This window comes from Rattus rattus, chromosome 1 (assembly GCF_011064425.1).
Source record: "Rattus rattus isolate New Zealand chromosome 1, Rrattus_CSIRO_v1, whole genome shotgun sequence".
Lineage (NCBI taxonomy): Eukaryota > Metazoa > Chordata > Mammalia > Rodentia > Muridae > Rattus > Rattus rattus.
The window spans coordinates 79,330,571-79,358,497 of NC_046154.1; the positions used below are offsets into that span (position 1 = coordinate 79,330,571).

Sequence of the window (27,927 nt, forward strand, 5' to 3'; positions counted from 1 at the left end):
AGAAAGGTCAGCAGGCACATTTCTCTGATGACAGCCTTTCCCTTTGACTCTGCAGAAGAGGGACAGCAGAACGGGACACACATTTTGTTGTGTGAATAGCCTGAAATCCCACCAGTTTCTGTTCTCATTCAAATCCTAAACATTTTGAACATGCATCCAACTTCAAAGAACAATGAAAATGATTTTATTTTATAATTATACAAAGTAAGCTAAGATCTCAGGATCTTATTGTATTAGATAAGACCTTCCATATTGAGAATATATATTACATTAGATATCAACTCATTTTTCACCTTTTTCAAATTAATCTTTTGAATTATGAAACTCATTTTGAAAAATTCTTTGATTTTCTTTTGTTTATTTGATGTGTACGCTTATACAAAAATAAAAGCCTTAGAAAATGAAAAAAAAATCGTGCTACAGATATACTTTCTTAAGTATGTCCATTGCCACACTGTTCACAATAACCAGGAATAGAAACAGCCTAGATATTTATGACAAATGAACAGATGAATGGACAATAAAATATGGTATATTTACACAATGGATATTAATCAGCTATTATGAAATTCACAATTAAATGGATGTAGCTGATCCAGAAAGAAAATCACATTTTTCCCTCATATGTAGACATTATCCCAGAAATATTTAGATATATTTTTTCTTTTTTAGTGGGAGTAATTCGAAGAAGTTAGAAAATTAAAGTGCACTTAGAAAGGAGCTTTCAAGGGAGTTGTGTTAAAATCAGAGGCTACTACAGAGAGACAGATCATGACTGGTTGTCATGTGTGTCACAGTATTTAACACACTGGTTAAATACTGTGTGTGTGTGTGTGTGTGTGTGTGTATGTGTGTGTGTGTGTTTGTGTGTGTTTGTGTGTAATAGAGTGGTGAAAATGTTTCGTAATTCAATAGTGGCAATAATTTTCTAACATTATAAATATGCTTGTGAAATTGATGTGTTTATACATTTTATCCAATGAGAAGAAATAAGATTTAAAAATAGCATTATATAATATATCTGTTATCTACTTTTCTTTACATTTCACAGATGCACACACCTTTACATCCACCCATTCAAATATACACTCATGTACATTCACACATATATTTATACATACAAAATCTGCCAAGAGCTTCACCTTCCACATGTCAACAATAAGAATGACATGTATTTGCCTTTTGGTCAGAAAAGCAGATTATTGTCAATTACAATTACACATGACAATTTGGTTGTTAACAAATTAGAGCCTAATGAAGATCTAAGTGCATGATAGCTTTTTCGGCTACCAATTCAGGAGGTTGCCACCTGGAGTTCTGTTTCGCAAACATGTACTAGGTTTTTTGGGGAAACAAAACTCCAAGATTAATTAAATATAAGCCCAGGAGAGAGAGAGAGAGAGAGAGAGAGAGAGAGAGAGAGAGAGAGAGAGAGAGAGAGAGAGAGAGAGAGGAGAAAAAACAGAGAGTTTACAGATTTGAGCTATGAAGAATGTACAAGTAAAGGAAGGTCTGCATGGTAGTTGTCATTTAGCAAGTGGAAAGCAAAACACCTAATTGCCATCTCTGTCCAGAAATCTTGCCCTTAAGAAAGTCTTAGATCCAAAAAGACAGACTAAGGATGCTCTTTGCATTTGCCCATACCTAAAAGACAATAATTTTCTACTTTTGTTAGCATTCAACTATCAAGTGTTCTAGAGAGCTTGCCTTTCATAACCATTGCTTTCCTGTAGGGATAATACTTTCTCAATGACAATGGTTGTCTATAAAATATCCCAAGGCCAATAAGAATATGAGAAACACAATGCTGACTCCAAAGCCTGCTACCTGGAGGTGTTCTGCTCTCCATAATAAGAATGTATAGCCTATAAGATAGCAGAGGCTCTGCCTGAATGTAAGGGGTAGAGTAAATATGTGAAAAAGAAAAATACCTTGTGAGCTCTTCTTTAATCTTCAAGGGTTCATGTGGGTAGAATTTCACTCTAAAGCACATGGTGTATGGTGGATGAGCTGAAACATCATAAAGAAAAGGCATGAGATAAGCAGCGAAAGTTCATAGACTCAAACACACAGGAATGTCAGCCATGAAAAAAAAAACAAAAAAAAAAAACCAAGTAGCAGGGCAGAGAGGGGAGTTGTAGGGGAGAAGCCAATTGAATGTTTAAGAAAATACCATGATGATGACAAAAACAAAGAAAACGTTTAACAGGATATCCAGTGCAAATGTATAATACGAGTACTCAAGGCAAGAAGAAGCCCATCATTCTACATTACAACTCATCTTACCTCTTTCATCTTTCCAGCTCACAGCTCAGAAGCAACATTTTCTCCTCTGACACTTCCAATTTTCATGTTAAAGCCAAACTGCCAAAAGCCCCATTCAGGTTTTGGATACATAAACAAATTTTTACCATATGATATAGAAAATTTCCATAATATATGTGTTTTTAAAAAATGATGTCTTTAAGCAAAATTAACACTTTTAAGAAGCCAGCCATATATACCCTTATAGGTTTTTAAAAGTATTATCTATACATGAGGTTAGATGAAGTTATTTTCTTTAATTCTTCTTTCAAAAACAGTAGAGGTTAACCATAACCAGATAACTGACAGTATCTGGACTATTCACGATGTAAATCATATCTGTGCCAAAGAAAGAAGCACCAGTTTTAAGTCTGATTATATAGAAAGAAAATTCATATGGAAAATAATTATCACCATGCATTTATAGTTGAGCTGGTGAGATGGCTTGGCAAGTGAAGAAGCAGGCCCTTGAGTCTGCATCTGATGACCTGAGTTTAGTCCCTGAGACAAACATGGTAAAGTGGAGAACCAATTCCTGCAAGTGGTCCTTTGACCACCCCATAAAATAATTATCATTAAAATAAGTCTATAGAAAACATAGCCATAATAAGAACAACACTATTATGTTAAAAACCCTGAACATACACACAAATGAGTACAGACCTACAGTCACACAGGAGTCAGTATGCTGTTTTCATGCCAGCACATTTTCTAAGTCATTGCTATCAACATGGCCTTATGTTCCTATATTTAAGAAAGAAAACCCTTGCAGCAAATCACTGAACTGAGAACAGGACCTGCTTGGGGGGGGGGTGGAATTAGAGGAAGGATTGAAAGAGTTGAAGGAGCTTGTAACCCCATAAGAACAAGAATGCCAACCAACCAGAGCTTCCAGGAACTAAACCACTACCAAAAGAGTATACATGGACTGATCCAGGGCTCCAACTGCACATGTAGCAGAGAATAGCCTGTTGGGGCATCAGTGGAAGGGGAAGCCCTTGGTCCTGCCAAGGTTGGACCCCAGTGCAGGGGAATGTGGGGGGGCAGTTGGGGGATGTATAGGGGGAACACCTGTATGGGGGAGGGGGAGGGAATGGGGGCTTATGGAAAAAAATAAAATAAAAAGGAAAGAAAACCCTTGAAGCACCAGAAGTCCAGTATTCAAGAAATAGAGGCAGGAAAATCACCATTAGTTTGAGACCAGATTATTTCTATGTGAGTGAGATCAAGAGTTCTATGTGAATGAAAGTACATAATGAGATCCAAATTCTAATTAAAGAAAAGAAAGATTGAAGAGATGACTCAGTGAGAAGAGCACTTACTGTGAAAGCAAGAGCACCTGTGATCAAGTTTCTAGCATGCACACAAAAGTCAGCATGGCTGGGCAAATCTGCAACCTTGCACTAATGGGCAGACACTGGAGGTTCCTGACGTTTCTGGCTAGTCAGCATAGCCAAATGGCATGCTTCAGGTTCAGAAGGTGAGTGTAACTCCCCAATACTCAAAAGGTAGAAAACAATGAACGAAGACAATGGTCTCCTCTGGAATCCAAAAGCATGCATATTACCCATCCATGTACATTTACTATACATACCATAAACACAAATAAATACCATGAGGTAGTATAATTTCTTAAGAACAGAGAAAAAATAGAGAGTTTTCATATGGCAATAATGCAGCTTAGAAAAATACAAGAAACCTGAAGTCATTCACCTTTCACATCTAGAACATAAAATACTTTATCATGGAACATTACCATGATTTGATTCTTTGAAAAAAGTTTTAAATTAAGAAACTATTTTTATCAGCTCAGAAAAATAGAAAAAAAGAAACTATTTTTATTATAAAACATTCATTGTTTTATTTTTAATTTCATTTTTGAGGTTATAATTATGTAATTTCTCCCTTCCTATTTTTCTATCCAAACATTTTATTAACAGAAAATTATTTTTACTAAAGTCGAACAACTCAACCAAAGACTTATGAGGATAATTTTCTCTATTTCTTCCTTATTTACCTTTTACTAATGTTTTCTAAATATTTAGAGAAATATATATATATATACATATATATATATAAAATGATATCCAATAAACAGAAATGATAGGTCTACCATCTTGCTTCAGTTTGTCTTGGTTCCTGACCTTTCACTGTCCAAAAAATTACCAAATGCCACTTCTCTTTTCACTATCAACAATTTCTTTACATTTTCTACGGCTTTTATGACTGACGCTCTCCTTCTCTTCTCTTCTCTCTCTCTCTCTCTCTCTCTCTCTCTCTCTTTCTCTCTCTCTCTCTCTCTATCTATATATATATATATATATATATATATATATGTGTGTGTGTGTGTGTGTGTGTGTGTTCTCATGTATTTTATATGCACAGTCATCTTTTATTTATTCTGTAAAATTAAATCAAACTCTTCATGTTTCTTTTACTTTTATCATGTAAAGCTATATTTGTCCTTTCCTCTAGCAGGATACATATAATATTTAAACAACTTCCCATAAGCAGTAAAAACTCATATTTATATGTAAATACAAATTTACTCAGTTATTTGCCTTCAATTTTCATTTAGGTTATTTTCAAATTTTTACAATTAAAATATTTTGTGGTATGTATTATTTTATATGTCATGATACACTCCAAATGTGGAATGGCTGAGTGAATATGTACTGGGAAATATTTTCAAGGATAGAGGAATCTAATTTTTCTGACTGGAAGCAAACTGCAGAAAATGTGATCACAACTACTTTTTTACAAGCAGGTCCATAATCTTCTATAACCTGAACTTATCATCTTCTACAGTTGGATGTATCACATACCTAAGTACATCACACACAATCAAAACTAATAATCTTAAGTAGAAATTTCAGGTTTCTTTGGAGACTCAGTTGTGTCATGTGATGTTGAAGGATCAGGAAAAATTCAGATCCCCTAGCAAACAGAGTAGAGCCAAAAATGTAGGTCAGCCAATTCAGTGACTCTGTTCCAGGAACTCGACTGACCATAGAACTGATAATTACACCAGCCGGTTCAGCAACTCTGTTCACTGACCATAATAGTTAGGATTAAAATCTTGAGAACAATCTTGAGAAACAGGAAGCTTCTCCTTGTGATTTTTCACTGGTATTCTCAACATTTTCCAATGACGCCATCTCTACCCCCTTGGGTTGTGGCTTCTTCCTTTAAATACCCCTTCTCCCAGTTACTTGGGGTCAAACTCTTCTATCCCTGTGTGGGATATGAGTCTTGACCCCAGTTCACTGGTTCCTATTAATACACCTCATGTGATTACAGCAAGGACGGTCTCATGTGAATTCTTGGTGGGTCACGTCATCCTGAGACTTGAGTGAGGGTCTCCCCGCTCCAGGGAATCTTTCAATGTTTTTCTGGATGCTATCTTGTGAGAGGATGTTTTGCTGAAGTAGACACATGATAGGATGTTTTACTGGAGCAGATGCTTGAGAGAGAGCATGATGTTTGGAAAGAATGTGTAAATAGAATCTCACAGAATGTGAAAGTATGCCTTTGCATTACTACACCTTGCTGGTCACCTCACTGGTTTTCACTAGCTGTGCCACACCTCATTGGTCTTTGTTGGTCTTTGCTGAGTTTTGATGGTCTTTACTGATCTTCACTTCATAAAAAGAAACTCACCAAAATTTTTTTCATGGTATTCTGGCTGATTTTTGCCACTTTTGTTGACTTGTGCCAATTTGGAGGAAACTTGAGGTTTTTACTGGATTGGGCCAATGCTACTGATTTCCTGACAACAAAGACTGGAATCTCTCCAAAGAACTACTTATCAGGTCCACACTCTCTTGTCTTATTAACCATCTTTCTTCTTTACCTTTGGTCAGTGGGCCAAAAGAGAGGTTGAAGCCTTTAAGAATCCTAAATAACAGGATTATCTATGAAAAATCTAAGCCTACAGTGATCTTACAAATAGCCACATAGCTCCATAGTAAACATCTGAGTGGAGGAACACTTCCACTCAATCACCCTTACTCTAACCTAAAAGCTGCCACTGTTTAAATGCTGCTTTATTAGAAAAGAAAAGACAGAAACCTCGAGGGTCAGCAGAAAGAATAGAAACAGGCAACCTCTGGAGGTAGGAGGTGGGGGGAGCCTCCAGAATGTACCAGAGACCTGGGAGGTGAGAGACTCTCAGGACTCAAAGGGAAGAACCTTAAATGACATTCCCTTCAGTTGGGAGAGGGATCTTGTAGAGCCCACCTCTGGCAAAAAGACAGGGAATCAAGTGAGGAATGGGGTTGTCACCCCACAGTAAAAAACTCTGAGCCCAAATTGTTCCTGTCTGAAAGAAGTGCAGAGACAAAACTGGAGAAGAACCTGAGAAAAAGGAGGTAAAACAAGAGGCCCAAAGTGGGATCCAGCTCACGGGGAGGCCCAGAGACCTGATACTATTATTGAAGCTCACACCAAGGGGCCTATCACGACTGCCATCCAAAAGACCAATCAAGAGTCAGATGCCAATATTTACACCCAACCAATGGACAGAAGCTGCTGAACCCTGTGGTTGAATTAGGAAAAAGCTGGAAGAAGCTGAGGAGAAGGGTGACCCTGTAGAAGGGTCAGCAGTCTCAATTAACCTGGACCCCCGAGATCTCTCAGATACTGAACCAACAACCAGGCAGCATAAAAGGGCTGATATGAGGCCCCTAACACATATACAGCAAAGGACTGCTTGGTCTGGGTTCAGTCAGGGAAGATGCACCTAGCCCTTAAGAAACTGGAGGCCCCAGGGAGTGGGGTGGTCTGGTGGGGTGGGGCCTGGGAGTGGATGCAAACATCCTTGTGGATATGGGGGAGAAGGTATGGGATGTGGAACAGCAGAGGGTGGATGGGGAGGTGGATAAAATCTGGAGTATAAAAAAAAGATTAAATAAAATTAAAAGAAAAAATGAAAAAGAAAACAGTGCTCCCAGTATTATGGTTTTTTCCCCTCTATTTAATTTTTAAAACCTATTTATTTATTTTACGCATGTGAGTATTTAGCCTTCATGTATGTATGTGCATCTCTTCTGTGCTGGCACTTGCAGAAGTTAGAAGAAGACACAAGATGACCTGAATCTGGAGCTACATACTATTTCTGTTGGCGTGTGGGTGCTGGGAAACTAACCCATGTCTTCTGAAAAATCAACAAGTTGAACAAGTGATCTGAACTACTGATCTATCATACCAGCTCTAAGTAGACTTGAGACTTTTCTAAAACAAATACCCATATTTTTTAAAAATATCTTTCTATGAAGATCAATTTGTAACTGCTCCAAACAAAGCCATTTCATGGTGTCTCTGTGCTACCAGGGGTCTTGATAATTCCCTTGTACTGAGTCTTTACATGTAAATCTTAATTATTTCCATATGTGTTGTGGCTTGTTATTTCCATATTTGTTGTTGCAAACAAAGAAGACTCTATTATGCTCTGACATCTCCCTACTGTTTTGTGGGATGTGAACATAGAAAAAACTAGTATGGTATATTGATGATATACTTTTGCTAGACCCCTTATCATATATAAAATGGCATATGGCAGTAGGTAAAAAAGAGTAGGAGTTATTTTTCAAGGCCCAATTTTTAAAATTTCTTCAATTATTTTGTAACCCATCATATGTTACTAGTATTGGACCAACATTATTTGTCCCAGGTAGATGACACAATAGAGTTTCAGCAATTCACTTTACTAGAGAAATAAAACAAGATGAAAAATATAGATACTTAAGATTTTTTTTTCATATCAAGGGGAGTCATTTATGTTTCAAAGTGTCTTGAGTTTGGCTTAGGGTGAGAAGGTAGCACTTGAGCCCTGACATCTGTCCGTACCAGCTGTATTACTGACGAACATAATCTTTTCTAGGCGCCAAATGGCATCTGGCAGTTACTGCTTGGAACATGTCCAAAGACTTTAATTTCCATCAAAATAAACACTTCTCCTTTTAAATACTGTCCTTAAGCAAGCCACCTAACTTTCTGATTCCTGTTTTGAAAGATGGGGCAATATTAGCCAGCAATGTTGACCCAAAAGTGTTTGTATTGAGCTAGTGACTTTTGGCATTTACAAGGGGGCATTAGCTGTTGCTGTAATATATATATATATATATATATATATGTAATATATATATGTATATATATATATATATATTATATATATGGCTGCCTTTTATCTGGTAGATATCTTGGCAAAAGCACACATCCCAATTCTGTGGTGGCTTAGTATCTCTAACCCCCACACACTCTCTTAACTTACATTACTACATGAAAGAACACTAAATAACCTCTGACCCAACTGATAAAATGTAATTGCGCACCTAAACAAACAAGGCCCTGTAAATATCTATCCATTAAGAATATTCATAGCAACCTATAAATACAGAGTAGAATCTTTCTTTTTTTTTTGGTTTATTTTTTTAAGATTGTTTTATTTCTATTTTTATTAGATATATAACTTTACTTACATTTATTTTCTGTTTTTTGCAATAGAAGAGTCTCATTTCTTTCAGATCAGTAGAGAACAGAGGATAGATTGCAAGGTTTATTATATACACATAATAAGAATAATAATTGAATTTTACAGCATACTTTTTTGCTTACATTTTGCTTAGAAAATGCTTGGACTATGAGAAATTATTGTCCCTTATTAAATTGACTAGGCTGTTTGTTCCTTTACATGAAATTTCCTGTTTTAAATTTTTTTATAAGATATATTTCTTTACTTATATTTCAATATAAGTAAATATATTCCCCTTTCCGGTTTCCTGTCCATAAGCACCTATCCCTTCCTCTCCCCTCCCCCATACGGGTATTTCCCCTTACATTTCCCTTACTGCCTCCCCATATTCCCGTGCACTGGGGTCCAACATTGGCAGGACCAAGGGCTTCCCCTTCCACAGGTGCCCCAACAACGCTATTCTCTGCTACATATGCAGTTGGAGCCCTGGGTCAGTCCATGTTCAGTCTTTTGGTAGTGGAAGCTCTGATTGGTTGGCATTGTTGTTCTTATGGAGTTACAAGTTCCTTCAACCCTTTCAATACTTCCTCTAATTCTCCCCAAGTGGGTCCTGTTCTCAGTTCAGTGGTTTGTTGCTAGCATTGACCTCTGTATTGAACATGCTCTGGATGTGTCTCTCAGGAGTGATCTATATCCTATCCCTTTCAGCAAGCATGTTTTTTAGCTTCATCAATCTTATCTAGTATTGGTGGCTGTATATAGGTGGATCACATGTGAAGCAAGCTCTAAATAATTATTCCTTCAGTCGCGGCTCTAATTTTGCTTCCATATTCCCTGCTATGGATATTTTTTTCCACTTTTAAGAAGTAGTGGGAACATCCATATTTTGGTCATCCTTCTTCTTGAGCTTCCCATGGTCTGTGGATTGCATCTTGGGTAATTCGAGCTTTGGGGGTAATATCCACTTATCAATGTGTGCACACCAAGTGTGTTTTTCTGGGATTGGGTTACCTCACTCAGGATTATATTTACTAGTTCATTCCATTTGCCTATGAATTTCATGAAGTCATTGTTTTTGATAGTTGAATAGTACTACCTTGTGTAGATGTACCACAATTTTGAATCCATTCCTCTGTTGAAGGGCATCTGGGTTCATTCCAGCTTCTGGCTATTATAAATAAGGCTGCTATGATCATAGTGGAGCATGTGTCTTTGTTTTATGTTGGAGCATCTTTTGGGTATATGCCCAGAAGAGGTATAGCTGGGTCCTCAGGTAGTGGAATGTCTAATTTTCTGAGGAACCTGCAGACTGATTTCCAGAGTGGTTGTATCAGTTTGCAATCCCACCAACAATAGATGAGTGTTCCTCTTTCTCCACATCCTCCCTAGCATCTGCTGTCACCTGAGTTTTTGATCTTAGCCATTCACACTGGTGTGAGGTTCTCAGGGTTGTTTTGATTTGCATTTCCCTGATGACTAAGGATGTTGAACATTTCTTTAGGTGCTTTTCAGCCATTCGATAATCCTCGGCTGAGAAAGTTTTGTTTAGCACTGTACCCCATTTTTTAATAGGGCTATTTGTCTCTGGAGTATAACTTCTTTTTTTTTATTAACTTGAATATTTCTTATATACATTTGAGTGTTATTCCTTTCCTGGTTTCGGGCAAACATCCCCTTCCTCTCCCCCTTCCTTATGGGTGTTCCTCCCCACCCCTCCCCATTGCTGCCCTCCCCCGACAGTCTAGTTCACTGGGGGTTCAGTCTTACAGGACCCAGGGCTTCCCTTCACTGGTGCTCTTACTAGGATATTTATTGCTACCTATGAGGTCAGAGTCCAGGGTCAGTCCATGTATAGCCTTTAGGTAGTGGCTTAGTCCCTGGAAGCTCTGGTTGCTTGGCATTGTTGTACATATGGGGTCTCAAGCCCCTTCAAGCTCTTCCAGTTCTTTCTCTGATTCCTTCAACGGGGGTCCCGTTCTCAGTTCAGTGGTTTGCTGCTGGCATTCGCCTCTGTATTTGCTGTATTCTGGCTGTGTCTCTCAGGATCGATCCACATCCGGCTTTCCTGTCGGTCTGCACTTCTTTGCTTCATCCATCTTGTCTAATTGGGTGGCTGTATATGTATGGGCCACATGTGGGGCAGGCTCTGAATGGGTGTTCCTTCAGTCTCTGTTTTAATCTTTACCTCTCTCTTCCCTGCCAAGGGTATTCTTGTTGCCCTTTTAAAGAAGGAATGAAGCATTCACATTTTGATCATCCGTCTTGAGTTTCATTTGTTCTAGGCATCTAGGGTAATTCAAGCATTTGGGCTAATAGCCACTTATCAATGAGTGCATACCATGTATGTCTTTCTGTGATTAGGTTAGCTCACTCAGGATGATATTTTCCAGTTCCAACCATTTGCCTACGAATTTCATAAAGTTGTTGTTTTTGATAACTGAGTAATATTCCATTGTGTAGATGTACCACATTTTCTGTATCCATTCCTCTATTGAAGGGCATCTGGGTTCTTTCCAGCTTCTGGCTATTATAAATAAGGCTGCAATGAACATAGTGGAGCACGTGTCTTTTTTATATGTTGGGGCATCTTGTGGGTATATGCCCAAGAGAGGTATAGCTGGATCCTCAGGCAGTTCAATGTCCAATTTTCTGAGGATCCTCCAGACTGATTTCCAGAATGGTTGTACCAGTCTGCAACCCCACCAACAATGGAGGAGTGTTCCTCTTTCTCCACATCCTCGCCAGCATTTGCTGTCACCTGAGTTTTTGATCTTAGCCATTCTGACTGGTGTGAGGTGAAATCTCAGGGTTGTTTTGATTTGCATTTCCCTAATGACTAAAGATGTTGAACATTTCTTTAGGTGTTTGTCAGCCATTTGGCATTCCTCAGCTGTGAATTCTTTGTTTAGCTCTGAACCCCATTTTTTAATAGGGTTATTTGTCTCCCTGCGGTCTAACTTTTTGAGTTCTTTGTATATTTTGGATATAAGGCCTCTATCTGTTGTAGGATTGGTAAAGATCTTTTCCCAATCTGTTGGTTGCCGTTTTGTCCTAACCACAGTGTCCTTTGCCTTACAGAAGCTTTGTGGTTTTATGAGATCCCATTTGTCGATTCTTGATCTTAGAGCATAAGCCATTGGTGTTTTGTTCAGAAATTTTTTCCAGTGCCCATGTGTTCCAGATGCTTCCCTAGTTTTTCTTCTATTAGTTTGAGTGTGTCTGGTTTGATGTGGAGGTCTTGATCCACTTGGACTTAAGCTTTGTACAGGGTGATAAGCATGGATCGATCTGCATTCTTCTACATGTTGACCTCAGTTGAACCAGCACCATTTGCTGAAAATGCTATCTTTTTTTCCATTGGATGGTTTTTGGCTCCTTTGTCAAAAAATCAAGTGACCATAGGTGTGTGGGTTCATTTCTGGGTCTTCAATTCTATTCCATTGGTCTATCTGTCTGTCTCTGTACCAATACCATGCAGTTTTTTATCACTATTGCTCTGTAATACTGCTTGAGTTCAGGATAGTGGAGCCTAACTTCTTGAGTTCTTTGTATATTTTGGATATTAGCCTTCTATCAGATATAGGATTGGTAAAGATCTTTTACAAATCTGTTGGTTGCCGTTTTGACCTAATGACAGTGTATTTTGCCTTACAGAAACTTTGTAGTATTATGAAGTCCCATTTGTTGATTCTTGATCTAAGAGTATAAGCCATTGGTGTTTTGTTCAGGAAACTTTCCCCAATGCTCATGTGTTAAAGACTCTTCCCCACTTTTTCTTCTATTAGTTTGAGTGTATCTGGTTTGATGTGGATCCTTGATCCACTTGGACTTAACCTTTGTACACGGTCATAAGAATGGATCGATTTGCATTATTCTACATGCCGAATAGTGGAAACAACACCAATTGTTGAAAATGCTATCTTTCTTCCATTGGATGGTTTTAGCTCCTTTGTCAAAGATCAAGTGACCATAGCGGTGCGGCTTCATTTCTGGACCTTCAATTCTGTTCTACTGATCTATCTGCCTGTCTCTGTACCAATACCATTCATCTTTTATGACTATTGCTCTGTAATACTGCTTGAAGTCAGGGATAGTGATTCCCCCAGAAGTTCTTTATTGTTGAGTATAGTTTTCATTATCCTGGGTTTTTGGTTATTCCAAATGAATTTGCATATTGTTCTTTCTATCTCTACAAAGAATTGAGTAGGAATTTTGATGGGGATTGCACTGAATCTGTAGATTGCTTTTGGCAAAATGGCCATCTTTCCTATATTAATGCTGGCAATCCATGAGCATGGAAGATCTTTCCATCTTCTGAGATCTCCCTCAATTTCTTTGTTCAGAGATTTGAAGTTCATGTCATACAGATCTTTCACTTGCTTGGGTAAAGTCATGCCAAGATATTTTATACTATTTGGGACTACTGTGTCATTTCTCCAATTTCTTTCTCAGCCTCTTTAACCTTTGAGTAGTGGAAGGCTACTGATTTGTTTGAGTTAATTTTATATCCAGACACTTTGCTGAAGTTGTTTATCAGGTTAAGTAGTTCTCTGGTGGAACTTTTGGGGTCACTTAAGTATATAATTATATCGTGTACAAATAGTGATATTTTGATTTCTTCCCTTCCAATTTGTATCACTTTTACCTCCTTTTGCTGTCTGATTCCTCTGACTAGGACTTCGAGTACTATATTGAATAAGTAGGGAGAGAGTAGGCAGCCTTGTCTAGTCCCTGATTTTAGTGGGATTGCTTCAAGTTTCTCTCCATTTAGTTTGATGTTAGCTACTGGTTTGATGTATATTGCTTTTACTATGTTTAGATATGGGTCTTGAATTCCTGAGTTTTCAAGAACTTTTATCATGAAGGGGTGTTGAATTTTGTCAAATGCTTTCTCAGCATCTAATGAAATGATCATGTGGTTCTTATCTTTGAGTTTGTTTATGTAGTGGATTGTGGTGACAGATTTCCATATATTACACCATCCCTACATCCTTGGCATGAAGCCTACTTGATCATGATGGATGATTGTTTTGATGTGTTCTTGGATTCGGCTTGCAAGAATTTTATTGAGTATTTTTGCACCAATATTCATAAGGGAAATTGGTCTGAAGTTCTCTTTCTTTGTTGGGTCTTTGTGTGGTTTAGGTATAAGAGTAATTGTGGCTTCACAGAAGGAATTTGGTAGTGTTCCATCTGTTTTTGTTTTGTGGAATAGTTTGGATAGTATTGGTATGAGGTCTTCCGTGAAGGTCTGATAGAATTCTGCACTAAACCCGTCTGGTCCTGGACTCTTTTTGGTTGAGAGACTTTTCATAACTGCTTCTATTTCTTTAGGAATTATGGATTTGCTTAGCTGGTTTATTTGTTCCTGATTTAACTTTGGTACCTGGTATCTGTCTAGGAAGTTGCATTTCCTCCAGATTTTCCAGTTTTGTTGAATATAGCCTTTTGTAGTAGGGTCTGATGATTTTTTGAATTTCCTCAGAATCTGTGGTTATGTCTCCCTTTTCATATCTGATTTTGCTAATTTGAATATACTCTCTGTGACCTCTGGTTAGTCTGCTAATATTTTATCTATCTTGTTGATTTTCTCAAAGAACCAGCTATTGGTTCTTTTGATTCTTTGTATAATCCTTTTTGTTACTACTTGGTTGATTTCAGCCTTGAGTTTGATTATTTCCTGCCTTCTACTCCTCTTGGGTTTATTTATTTCATTTTGTTCTAGAGCTTTTAGGTGTGCTGTCAAGTTGCTGACATATACTCTCTCCTGTTTCATTTTTCAGGCATTCAGAGCTATGAGTTTTCCTCTTAGTACCTCTTTCATTGTGTCCCATACATTTAGGAATGTTGTATCTTCATTTTCATTAAATTGTAAAAAGTCTTTAATTTCTTTCTTTATTTCTTCCTTGACAAAGTTTTCACTGAATAGAGCATTGTTCAACTTCTATGTATATGTGGGCTTTCTGTCATTATTGTTGTTATGAAGATTAGTCTTAACCCATGGTTATCTGATAGGATGCATAAGATTATCTCTATCTTTCTGTATCTGTTGAGGCCTGTTTTGTGACCGATTACATGGTCAGTTTTGGAGAAGGTACCATAAGGTGCTGAGAAGAATGTACATCCTTTTGTTTAAGATTGAATATTCTATAAATATCTGTTAAAACCATTTGGTTCATAACATCTGTTAGTTCCTCTATATATCGGTTTAATTTCTGTTTCCATGATCTGTCCATTGATGAGATTGGAGTGTTGAAATTTCCTACTATTATTATGTGAGGTGCAGTGTGTGCTTTGAGCTTTATTAAAGTTTCTTTTATGAATGTAGGTGCCCTTGCATTTTGAGCATAGATATTTACGTTTGAGAGTTCATCTTGGTGGATTTTTCCTTTGATGAATATGTAGTGTCCTTCCTCATCTTTTTTAATGACTCTTGGTTAAAAGTAAATTTTATTTGATATTAGAATCGCAACTCCAGCTTGTTTCTTTGGGCCATTTGCTTGGAAATCTGTTTTCCAGCCATTTAGTCTGTAGTGTCTGTCTTTGTCTCTTAGATTTGTTTCCTGCATGCAGCAAAACGGTGGGTCCTCTTCACGTATTCATTCTGTTAGTCTATATCTTTTTATTGGAGAATTGAGTCCGTGATGTTGAGAGATATTTAAGAATAGTGATTGGTGCTTCCTGTTATTTTCACTGTTAGAAGTGGAATTATGTTTGTTTGTCTCTCTTTTTGTTTCATTCCAAGTAGATTATATTCTTGCTTTCTGTATGGTATAGTTTCTCTACTTGTGTTGGAGTTTTCCATCTATTATGCTTTGTAGGACTTGATTTATAGAACGATATTGTGTAAATTTGGTTTTGTCATGGAATATCTTGGTTTCTCCATCTATGTTAATTGAAAGTTTTGCTGGAAACAGTTACTTGGGCTGGCATTTGTGTTCTCTTAGGTTCTATATGACATCTGTCCAGGATCTTCTTTCTTTCATAGTCTCTGGTAAGAAGTCTGATGTAATTCTCATAGGTCTGCTTTTATATGTCACTTGACCTTTTTACCTTACTGCTTTTAATATTCTTTCTTTGTTTTGTGCATTTGGTGTTTTAACTATTATGTGACAGGAGGAATTTCTCTTCTGGTCCAATCTATTTGGAGTTCTGTAAGCTTCTTGTATATTTATGGGCATCTCTTTCTTTAGGTCTGATTTACTGGCCCTCTAAGTTGGGAGTCTTCACTTTCTCCTATACCTATTATCCTTAGGTTTGATCTTCTCCTTGTGTCCCGGATTTCCTAGATTTTTTTGGGCTAGGAGTTTTTTTGCGTTTTACATTATCTTTCACTACTGTTTCAATGTTCTCTATGGTATTTTCTGCCCCTGATATTCTCTGTTCTATCTCTTGTACTCTGTTGGTGATGCTTGTATCTATGAGTCCTTTTCTCTTCCTTAGGTTTTTTTTTTAGCTCCAGGGTTGTCTCCCTTTGTGCTTTCTTTATTGTTTTTATTTCCACTTTTAAATCTGAATGGTTTTGATCAATTCTTTCACCTGCTTGGTTGTGCTTTCCTGTAATTCTTTCAGTGACTTTTGTGTTTCCTGTTTAAGGGCTTCTACTTATTTACTTGTGTTTTCCTGCATTTCTTTCAAGGGAGCTCTTTTTATTCTTCTTAAAGTCCTCCATAATTATCATAAAATGTGATTTTAAATCTAAATCTTGCTTTCCAGTGTGTTTGGACATCCAGTATTTTCTTTCCTGGGAGAACTGGGCTTCTTTGTTTCTGTTGCTTAGGATCCTATGTTTGCCTCTAACCCTTGGGTTGTCTCTGGTATTTGCTTGTCTTGCTGTTTCTGTGAGTGACTTGGCTCTCCTGTAGGTCTCTGTATCAGCACTCCTGTAGAACTCTTTTCTTGTTTTCTTTCAACTTTTTCTGAGAACAGGTGCTTTGGTTTCGGGTGTGTAGGTGCTCCTGGAGATTGTTTTCCAGCTCTACGCACAGGCAGGAATCAGAAGGTTCCTGCTCCTGATTGCTCCTAGGTCCTTGCACTCAGGGGGCACAGTTGGTACTAGGCAATTCCCTTTTGTGTCTGGAATGTGGGCAGAGGGTACTCTTCTGACTTCTCAGGAATGTCCCCACACGTCTGAGGGTCCAGCTGTCTCCCCCATGCAATTTGGGTGCAAGAATCTGTTTGGCCAGTTCGGTTCAGTCCTGTTCACAGACTGGAACGACAGGTACCGTTAGCTACTGTTCTATATTCCTGTGTCCAGAATCACTTTTCAGTTTCCCCTTGGACCAGGGATGTGGACAGAGGTGTGCAGAAGTGGCAGTCTGTCCTGCAGTCTCAGGATTTCTCCACTTCTGGGTGTTCAGTTCTCTTCCCCATGGGCACAGAGTGGAATCTTAATGTCAGCCTCCATGTTTTCTCCTCAGTTTCTCTGCCTTCTAGTTCCAGTCTCCTCCTCCTCTTCCTCCAACTTTTCTCCTACCCATTCTTCCCTCTCATCCAATGACAGGCCTCATTCTATCTCGTACCTATCTTCACCTACATAATGAAATCATCCAACAATTAGTTAAATGTAAGGTTTCCTTCTTCGGAAAAATACTCATCTAAGGAACAAAAACAGGAGGTAGAAATGGTGGTTAATAGAAGTGCAAGAATAAATTGTGCTTGCTTCTAAAGGTGAGTAACATGTACTAAGCCATGTAAATAGTGTGTGTGTGTGATTCTCTGTGTATGATGGGGAAGTGGTGATGGTAGATATTACTACTGAGAAAAAGAAGGAAAGGGAAGAAACCGAAACACCCATTTTAAATTCCAGGATCAGGCAACTGGTCTGCAAAATGCAGGATTATCTACAGGGTGACAAACTGATACACAGACTAATGACCCCCTAAGGCAGATCAGTGGTCACGTTTGCACCAAGTCCCCTTCTTTGGAAGTCATTCTTTTCAAAAAATGATTAGGATTTTTGTTATGTATCTTTTCCTTTCTTAAAAAAATGCATACAGTGCAGTTTGATTGTATTTTTGAAACCATTTCACTCAAATGAGGAAGAAAATAGGACTTTCTACTCTCCATACCCTCTTTAAATACTGTGCTCAAAGTACTATCTAAAACAATAAAGTAAATAAAAGGAACTAAAGGATCACAAATAGGAAAAATATAAGCTAAGACATCTCAATTTGCAGAAGTCCTGAAATTTTATGTACGGCATCTCAAAACTTCTATCAGAAAATGCAGAAATGATAAATTCAGCAATGTGTCAGGAAATAGGATGAATTTGCACAAATCAATAGATTTTTTTTTACACAACAACAGTAAACATGCTTAGAAAGAAGTATTGACACTTCCTCTCTGAATACCATCAATCATCTAGAAATGAACGTAGCTAAAGAGGTGAAAAATTTAAAGCTCTGAAGAAAGACACAAAAGACACTGGAAAGTTGAAAAATATCCAAGGCTAATGGATTAGTAGAGCCCTTATCATGAGAACACATACCTTCAGCCTGCCAAAGATGTCAAAAAGCTTATGTTGGAGAAACAAAGGTATTTTCCCTGGGAAAACCATGTAGTCATAGAGATAAGAATGAAATTAGAATGGAACAGAGGTTGTAGGAAAGGCCAACTGGGGACGCCACCACCTGAGAATACATCATGTCTACAGACACCAAACCCAACACTGTTGACATGGTCAAGAGGTGCTAGCTGATAGGAACCTAGTGTGGTGATTCCTTGTGAGGTCAGGCCAGCAATTGACCTATTGAGATGTAGATGCTTGGAGCCAACCATCACACTGAACTCAGGGAACCTAGTGAGGGAGCTGGCAGAAGGACTGGAAGAACAGAGGGGGATTACAACCCCATTGGAAGAACAATATAGGCTAGCCTGATGACCCAGTTCTCCCAGAATTTGGACATCCAACCAAGGAGTGTACCTGTAGGGATCCATGGCTCCAAATACACATGTAGCAGAGGATGGACTTGCCTGATTGCAATGGGAGGGGAGGCCCTTGGTCCTAGGAGGTCTGATGCCTCAGAGTAGGGGGATGCTGGAGTGGTGGGGCAGGAGAGTGTAGGTGGGTGGGGAAACAAAGAGAAGGGGAAAGGTCTGATATGGGATGGGGATGGGTGGTTGTAACGATAACCGGAAAGTGGGATATCATTTGAGATATAAGCAAATGGAATGATTAATCAAAATAAAAATGAAATTAGACTAGAGTTTTACCACCTTGCAGAAAAACTAAGTCCGAGTGGATCAAACACATAAATGTGATACCTGAAAGTGCTAGAAGTGCACCTAGGCAGTGTCTGCAGGAGATAGATGTAGAACAGGACTTTCTGAACAGGACTCAATTTGCCCAAGATTTAAGGTTACCAGGTGATAAGTGGAATTTAATAACTTTAAAAAGCTTCTGCCCATCTAAAGAAACAACCAAATGACTCAAGCAGGTGAATGGAAATTCCACAGAATTGGAATCTTTGTTTTCTATTCATTACACTGAGCATTATACCCAGAGTACAGAAAGAACTAACAAAACAAGGAGTCAAATAAAACAAAACCATCAGTTAAAAAAATAGGTCTGGTAATAGAGTAGAGGGCTTTCGAAACAGAAAATAATGGCTAAAAAATATCTCAAAAAACTCATGAAATTATGAAAACAAAAATCAAAAGAACCTTGAGAATTCACTTTATTCTCATCAGAATGATAAAGATCAGCAAACCAACGGAAAACAAGTGCTCACAGGGAAGTGGGCAAAAGTAAACACTCATTTCCTGTTTGCCAGGCTGCACATAACTCCATCTACTCTAGGTATCAGTATGAAGAATCCTCAAAAAGCTAAAAACTAAACCCACCACATAACCCTGGTACATCTTTCATTGGCATATGCCCAAAGGGCCTGAGATCCTACTGCACAGATACATGTTCAGCCATATTCATGACTGTGGAGAATGAAAAGAATGTAATCTCCATCAATTGAATGGATAGTGGAAAACTGGTACGTACACACATTGGTATACTATGAAGTTATATACAAAAATGGAATAATGGTCTTTGCAAGTAATTGATGGACTGAGAGAGGAGCATATTGGGTGAGGTAAATCACACCTACAAAGACAATAGTCATATGCTCTCTTTCATCTGACTCCTAGCTCCAAATCTACAGATTTAACTATATATCCTGGAAAAATTACAGAAATCAGGACAGTAAAAAATTAACCATTATTAGGATGTGTGTGTGTGCCGTGGTGGTGGTGGTGATGGTGGTGGTGGTGGTAGTAGTAATAAGAGAATTCTGCTTTATCTGTTTTGCTTTTCTTTAGTGATTCTATTTCTATTCTCGTATACTGCATAGCAAGGGTGCAAGTAAGCTGACATGTGAAATTGAAAACAAATCAAAATAGTTCTTTTGGTCTTTCAGAGTTTATATGACATCCATTCTTGACATTCTGGCTTTCATAGTCGCAATTGAAAAATCAGGTGCTATTCCAATGGACTTGTCTTCATACACTACTTCATGTTTTTCACTTACAGTTTTTAATATCCCCTTTTGTCCAATACATTTATTATTTTGATTATTTTGTGTTGTAGCATTTGCTGGTCTGATCTATTTGGTCTTCTATCTCTTCTTGCACATTGATAGGCATCTTTCTTATTATCTTGGCAAACTTTTATTCAATGATTGTGTTAAAAATATTCTCTGTAACTTTGACCTGGGTTTCCTTCTACTTTTGTATTCTTATTATTTGTGGCTTTTTTTTTTTTTTTTTTTTTTTTTTTTTAGCATTTTTTTTTATTAACTTGAGTATTTCTTATTTACATTTGGTGTTATTCCCTTTCCGGTTTCGAACCAAACATCCCCTCCTCCCTCCCCTTCCTTATGGGTGTTCCTCCCAACCCTCCCCCATTGCCGCCCTCCCCCAACAGTCTAGTTCACTGGGGGTTCAGTCTTAGCAGGACCCAGGGCTTCCCCCTTCCACTGGTGCTCTTACTAGGATATTCATTGCTACCTATGTGGTCAGGTCAGGGGTCAGTCCATGTATAGCCTTTAGGTAGTGGCTTAGTCCCTGGAAGCTCTGGTTGCTTGGCATTGTTGTACATATGGGGTCTCAAGCCCCTTCAAGCTCTTCCAGTTCTTTCTCTGATTCCTTCAACGGGGGTCCCGTTCTTAGTTCAGTGGTTTGCTGCTGGCATTCGCCTCTGTATTTGCTGTATTCTGGCTGTGTCTCTCAGGATCGATCTACATCCGGCTCCTGTCAGTCTGCACTTTTTGCTTCATCCATCTTGTCTAATTGGATGGCTGTATATGTATGGGCCACATGTGGGGGCAGGCTCTGAATGGGTGTTCCTTCAGTCTCTGTTTTAATCTTTGCCTCTCTCTTCCCTGCCAAGGGTATTCTTGTTCCCCTTTTAAAGAAGGAGTGAAGCATTCACATTTTGATCATCCGTCTTAAGTTTCATTTGTTCTAGGCATCTAGGGTAATTCAAGCATTTGGGCTAATAGCCACTTAACAATGAGTGCATACCATGTATGTCTTTCTGTGATTGGGTTAGCTCACTCAGGATGATATTTTCCAGTTCCAACCATTTGCCTACGAATTTCATAAAGTCGTTGTTTTTGATAGGTGAGTAATATTCCATTGTGTACATGTACCACATTTTCTGTATCCATTCCTCTGTTGAAGGGCATCTGGGTTCTTTCCAGCTTCTGGCTATTATAAATAAGGCTGCAATGAACATAGTGGAGCACGTGTCTTTTTTATATGTTGGGGCATCTTTTGGGTATATGCCCAAGAGAGGTATAGCTGGATCCTCAGGCAGTTCAATGTCCAATTTTCTGAGGAACCTCCAGACTGATTTCCAGAATGGTTGTACCAGTCTGCAACCCCACCAACAATGGAGGAGTGTTCCTCTTTCTCCGAATCCTCGCCAGCATTTGCTGTCACCTGAGTTTTTGATCTTAGCCATTTCTCACTGGTGTGAGGTGAAATCTCAGGTTTGTTTTGATTTGCATTTCCCTTATGACTAACGATGTTGAACATTTCTTTAGGTGTTTCTCAGCCATTCGGCATTCCTCAGCTGTGAATTCTTTGTTTAGCTCTGAACCCCATTTTTTTTTTTTTGGTTCTTTTTTTAGGAGCTGGGGACCGAACCCAGGGCCTTGCGCTTCCTACGCAAGCGCTCTACCACTGAGCTAAATCCCCAACCCCTGAACCCCATTTTTTAATAGGGTTATTTGTTTCCCTGCGGTCTAACTTCTTGAGTTCTTTGTATATTTTGGATATAAGGCCTCTATCTGTTGTAGGATTGGTAAAGATCTTTTCCCAATCTGTTGGTTGCCATTTTTGTCCTAACCACAGTGTCCTTTGCCTTACAGAAGCTTTGTAGTTTTATGAGATCCCATTTGTGGATTCTTGATCTTAGGCGTAAGCCATTTGTATTTTGTTTAGGAAATTTTTTCCAGTGCCCATGTGTTCCAGATGCTTCCCTAGTTTTTCTTCTATTAGTTTGAGTGTGTCTGGTTTGATGTGGAGGTCCTTGATCCACTTGGACTTAAGGCTTGGCCTTTTTATACTGTCCTTTGTTCCCTGGGTGTTTTGTGCCTGTTTTGTTTGTTTGTTTGTTTGTTTTTCTAGTATTTTTTTTTACTTTGACTTAGCTATCTATTTCTTCTGTATTGTTATTAAGACCTGATACTAGCTCTTCAACTTCTTTTAATCTGCTATCAAGGCTTAATTGTGAGCTTTACTATTTTTCTTTCTGAGCTTTGCAATTACATTTTGATTTCAGTTTTGCTTTTCCTTTTCAATCATATTTTGTTGCTGAATTCTACTTGAATTGCTATCTTAAAATGTTTTTGTCATTTCATTCAACTGTGTTTCCATAAAGGTTTTTATTAATATAAATTTTAAGGTCCTCAAACATATTAATGATTGCTATTTGAAGTCCTTTTCATGTGCTTAACTATATAACAAAAGGGCTGTTGCCTTATGGCAGAAGCATATTATCTTGTTAGTATTTGTGTTTTCTTGCTGGGGCCAGCATCCAGAGTTATGGCATTTGTAGTGCTTTTTGGTATAAGACTCTTGTCTTGCTCTTATTGGATAGGTGTTTGCTTCTTTGATTGCTGTTGCCTCAATCTGACATTCAGAAAAATGATGGACACTGTATTTTAGGAGTTAGACTCCAGGCAGTCCCATGTCAGTGCATTTACTACAGTAAGTTTAGGTTTGCATGCAGTGGAAGGGATGACCCTCAGATTCTGATGAATAGAAGTTTCAGCCCAGCTCCACAAAAGACATGAGAGAAAGAACTAGATGTCAGTTAATCTGAAGTGGATGGGAGTAGCATGAAATGAGGGGCTGAGTCAGGTGTGAGTGGCTGGTCTGAAAATACTGTGGAGGGATCAGAGTAGATGAATGGAAAGAAGGCATAGGTCTCTACCTGAGTCCTAGACAAGTGCAGTCACTATGGTTCACTAGTAGAGAACAGTGCAAATACTACTTTTTTTTGATATATAAACATCATTTAGCCTAGTTACTTAATCTTTAAAATGAAAACAATTTTCTATAGTTACTTCAATAAGTCACAAAATGGAATGTATCATCTCAGAAAAACACACATAAATTCATTATCATTTTCATATAATTTTGACTTAGCAAAAAATCCCTCCTATAATCTTCTATAAACCAAGTTCAGGCTTAGAGCTCATAGCTCTGAATTTTGTAGGACAATTATTGTACATGAATAAGTTTTGTATTGCTTTTATCTGGAACTCTTCAAAGAAAGAAAAATAAGAAGTGTCATCAATTTGCCAGGCCCTTCAAAAAATGCTCCAAAGGACTCAATGTTACAAACCTTTAATGCCTACAGTTGAGACATTGACTTTGTAGGAGAGCCTAGGTAAGTATTGAGTGATCCCAATCTTTTCTGTAGAACTGATTCTTTTTATCCTGAAAAACGACATTCTCTGGCCTATATTTTTAAGGGAAAATATAGAGTGATTGTTCTTGTCCTCTGTGCATTTGACACAAACAGCGGCATAATGAATTCATTCATGCTGGGTACCATAAAGAAATGACATGAATGAAGAGATATTTGTATATGTGCATGGTAACACTTGAGCACATGGCAGAAAATCACTTACTCATTCAGCAAAGAGGTATATATGGGAATAAACCAATCCCAGAGAAGAGAGGCTTCACTGCTTGCTTTATTCTAATTAAAAATCATCATCATCATTACTATTGGTATACTTTAACTTCTGTTGGAAAAGCTACTGCATTATTTCTTCTTTGAAAGTGGAAATGATGCTTTGCCTCTGTTTGACTTACATAGTGGTTGATTGGTTTGGACATCTTAAGTCATGTTAAAATTATTTTCTTCTAGTTGGTTTTCTCTTAGGCTCTTATTAAATACAAAGTACAGCCATTTACCTGTATGATATGACTGCACTTACTCTGTGAACTAACTCATTTAGCAGAAACAAGACTGCTGAAGAGTTGTTTCCCAAAAAACTAAGCCCTGAGTTCTCCAGCCACCTCTACTTGGTCAGGGCTCTGAATGAGACTTTGGCATCCAGCATTTGTCATCTCAAATTCTCACTTGAATAAATTGTTATAGACAAACTTAAAACTCTTAGCTTATTGAACTTCCATATCCTACTGTTTAGAGTGAGGGTTTGTTTTCTTAGGCTATAAGCATATATGTCAAACAACAGAAAGAAAGCTTTCCACAGAAACATTTCTTAGTGTCCTAAGGCTACAATAATTTTCCCAGGAATATCTGTATAGTATGATGGGTAAATGTATACTCTAACAATTTGTATGACCTAGTATAATCTTTAGCCTTAGACTTTTTAAAACCTACTTTAATAAGGATTCTTTAATGCTTTTACCTTCCCTCTAGCCTATCACCCACAAACAGTAATAGAAAAGAAAGGTTAATATGAAACAGGGATTATAGATCTGTTTAGAAATAGTTCTTTGAGGTGATTTCAATCTTCACTGTCAGCAGTCCAGTCCTCTAGCAAAATAATATGAATTAGCAGCTCCAAATACTGTGTGTGAGGCACCACAGAAGCAGCAAAAAGTCATTAGAATATATCATGAAGTTCTTTAGCAAGTTACTCTCATTGAAGTCACAACAAGTACTCTCATTGAAGTTACAACACCAGACAAGGCCAACCAATGCCAGTGTCTTGTCAGTGAAAGCTAGTGAGACATAGCAAGGCAAACCAAGGCCAGAGTCTCCTCCCACTGTCTGTGGGTCATATTTATATTCTTTCAAAACATTACCTGTCCTCTCACATGTCTGCTTCAGCAAAACAACCTCTTCCCTGTCTGCCCCAGCAAAACTGGGGCATATAACATAACCGAGTTTCCAAAGAAACCAAAAATTTTCCACTTCAATAACTTGAGAATGTATGAGAAGGATGCTGCCTCCATTTCCAAAACCCTCAGCAGTTATCTCTCATTAACAGGAAACCAATGTACAATATCCTTCAATTCCTGCTAAGATGCATACTCAAGAGTTAGAAATTTGATCTTGACAACCTTAAGAAAAATAGGATAATATACTGTATCTAGTCTCAATAACAGCTGGGAGAAGTCTGACCAACAGCTGTAAGCATAAACCACAACATCATCCAACTGCTGGATTTATGTTTAGAATCAAGGAGAATCAAGGCCTTCATATTCATTTACCATGATAGGGAGTATATAAGGAGTAGAATTTGTGAGATCTTGAATGAGCCCTGTTATTATCCAAACTCTCCTTTATAAACAGAAAACAATGGGCAATGGGACTCGGATGAACTCTCCTCTTTCATTCCACATAACTGCACCCTACTATCATATTCTCCCATGTATTCCCAATTTATCAGAGAAATGGACTCCAGCTTTGTGGAGGCAAATGAATAGAAGTAACATTCTTTCTAAGCGAAATGCTTGGGCTCTAAGTGATAATTAGAAACTTTGCTGCCATTTCAATTTTGGAACTACAGTAATGGAACGAAAAACCAGCAAGCTTCTCTGAGGACTCATAACACTTTAAAAGTTCAGAATGGGCAATCAGGGAAATGTGAATCAAAGCAACTTTGAAATTAAATCTTACCTCTGGCAACAAGGCTACTAACAAAAGAACCAACAATTGTTGGGGCAGCATGTGGGAAAAAGGGAAATCTGAGACACTGTAGAATTACTTACAGCAATCTCATCAGCATGGGGAATCTTTTTTTTTTTTTTTTTTTTTTTTTCCGGAGCTGGGGACCGAACCCAGGGCCTTATGCGCTTCCTAGGCAAGAGCATGGGAATCTTTAAAACAAACAAACAAACAAACAAACCTGTTACAGAACCCAGATAGACCATTCCTTGACTTATTTCTAAGGAATTTGACATTCTTCACTTCAGATACTTTCTTAGCTTTCACAGTAGGAAGAAAATGAAAACAACCTAAATATCCTTTAACTGATGAATGAACAATGAAAATATGGTACATAAACACCGCAGAATACTATTAAGGTATAAAGAAAAATGAAATTATGAACTTTGCAGATAAAAGGATAGACCTAGAACAAGATCATACTGAGTGAGGTAACCCAGACTGAGAAAACCAAACATCTCAAGTTCTCTTTCACTGGAACCTCCTAGCTCAAAATTTTTAGATGTAAATGTATATTGTGGACTAATTGCTAAAACCAGGAATGTAAAAAGAGACCATGATGAAGGTGAATAGCTGGAATACAATAACGAGGGTATAAAAGAGTATGAGTGGTCTGATTAGGGAAACAGGAAAAACAGGAATGGTTTCATTAAGGATGGGGGAAGGCTATAAACACAGAAGGAAGAGGAAGGGTAAAATAACAGTAAAAATGTTTGAAAGAATCACAAGGAAACATAATATTGACTATCTACTTAAAAAAGTAAAAAATAAGGTGTGTGTGTGTGTTTTCATTAATTTTTTTTTTTTTTTTTTTTTTTTTTTGGAGCTGGGGACCGAACCCAGGGCCTTGCGCTTGCTAGGCAAGCGCTCTACCACTGAGCTAAATCCCCAACCCCCTCATGAAAATTCTAACTGGGCTAACAATGTAGCTTCTAAGAGCCAAAAACCACCTAACAAACATCTCAACACTAAGCAATACATGCAGTTTTGTGAATTGTTGGTTATGGCTGTCTAAGTAATTCCTAAAATATTTGAGGGTGTTATTAATGCTTTTGGTTGCTCTCTCCCAACAGACAAGGATGAAGAGTCCAAACTGCTCATGACATCATACACTTCAGATACCCCCCCTCCAACTAAAACTGACCTCGAAGTTTCCTCCCTCAAGACTAGCTTTCATGATACCATAAGCATTATGGAACCTTCCATGGACAGAAGGCAACCAACAGTACAAACCATCTATGATATGATATGATATGATATGATATGATATGATATGATATGATGCCTGTGAACCATATATAAAAATGACTAAGAAAAGAGAAATCATGCTTGTTAATGAAAACCAAACCAACAGCTCAACATAAAAACAGATACACTGAATCTAATAGAAGAGAAAGTGGGGAAGAGCCTTGAACTCATTGTCACAGGCAGAAATTTCCTAAACAGAGTTCCAATGGCTCATGCTCTAAGATCAAGAATTGATAAGTGGGACCTCATGAAACTGGAAAGCTTCTGAAAGGCAAAGGACATAGTCAGTCAGACAAATTGGCATCCTACAGATTGGGAAAAAATCTTCACTAACCCCACATCTGATAGAGGGGTAATATCCAAAATATATAAAGAACTCAAGAAGCTTACCACCAAAAAAACCAAACAACCCAATAAAAAAAATGGGATTTAGAATTAAACAGAGAATTCACAAAAGAATAATTGCAAATGACTGAGAAGCACCTAAAGAAATGTTCAAACTCCTTAGTGATTAGAGAAATGCAATTCAAAATGACCCTGAAATTCCACCTTACACCAGTCAGAATGGCTAAGATCAAAACCTCAGGTGACAATACATGTTGCCGAGAATGTGGAAAAAGAGGAACACTCCTCCATTGCTGTGGGATTGCACACTGCTACATCAACTGAAATCAATTTGAAGGTTCCTCAGAAAATTGGCAATAGACCTACCTAAAGATCCAGAAATGCCACCCTTAGGAATATACCCAAA

At 38.0% G+C, this 27,927-nt stretch overlaps 1 protein-coding gene across 1 annotated transcript in view; it reads right to left on the reverse strand.

Annotated features, from left to right (window-relative positions):
* Positions 1-27,927, reverse strand: part of Frmd3 (FERM domain containing 3) — a 195,163-nt gene that overhangs the window by 88,683 nt on the left and 78,553 nt on the right. Inside the window, exon 4 of the mRNA XM_032896836.1 lies at positions 1,681-2,010. Within this exon, the coding sequence (XP_032752727.1) occupies positions 1,681-2,010 (330 nt within the window). The remainder of the gene's footprint in view (positions 1-1,680; positions 2,011-27,927) is intronic.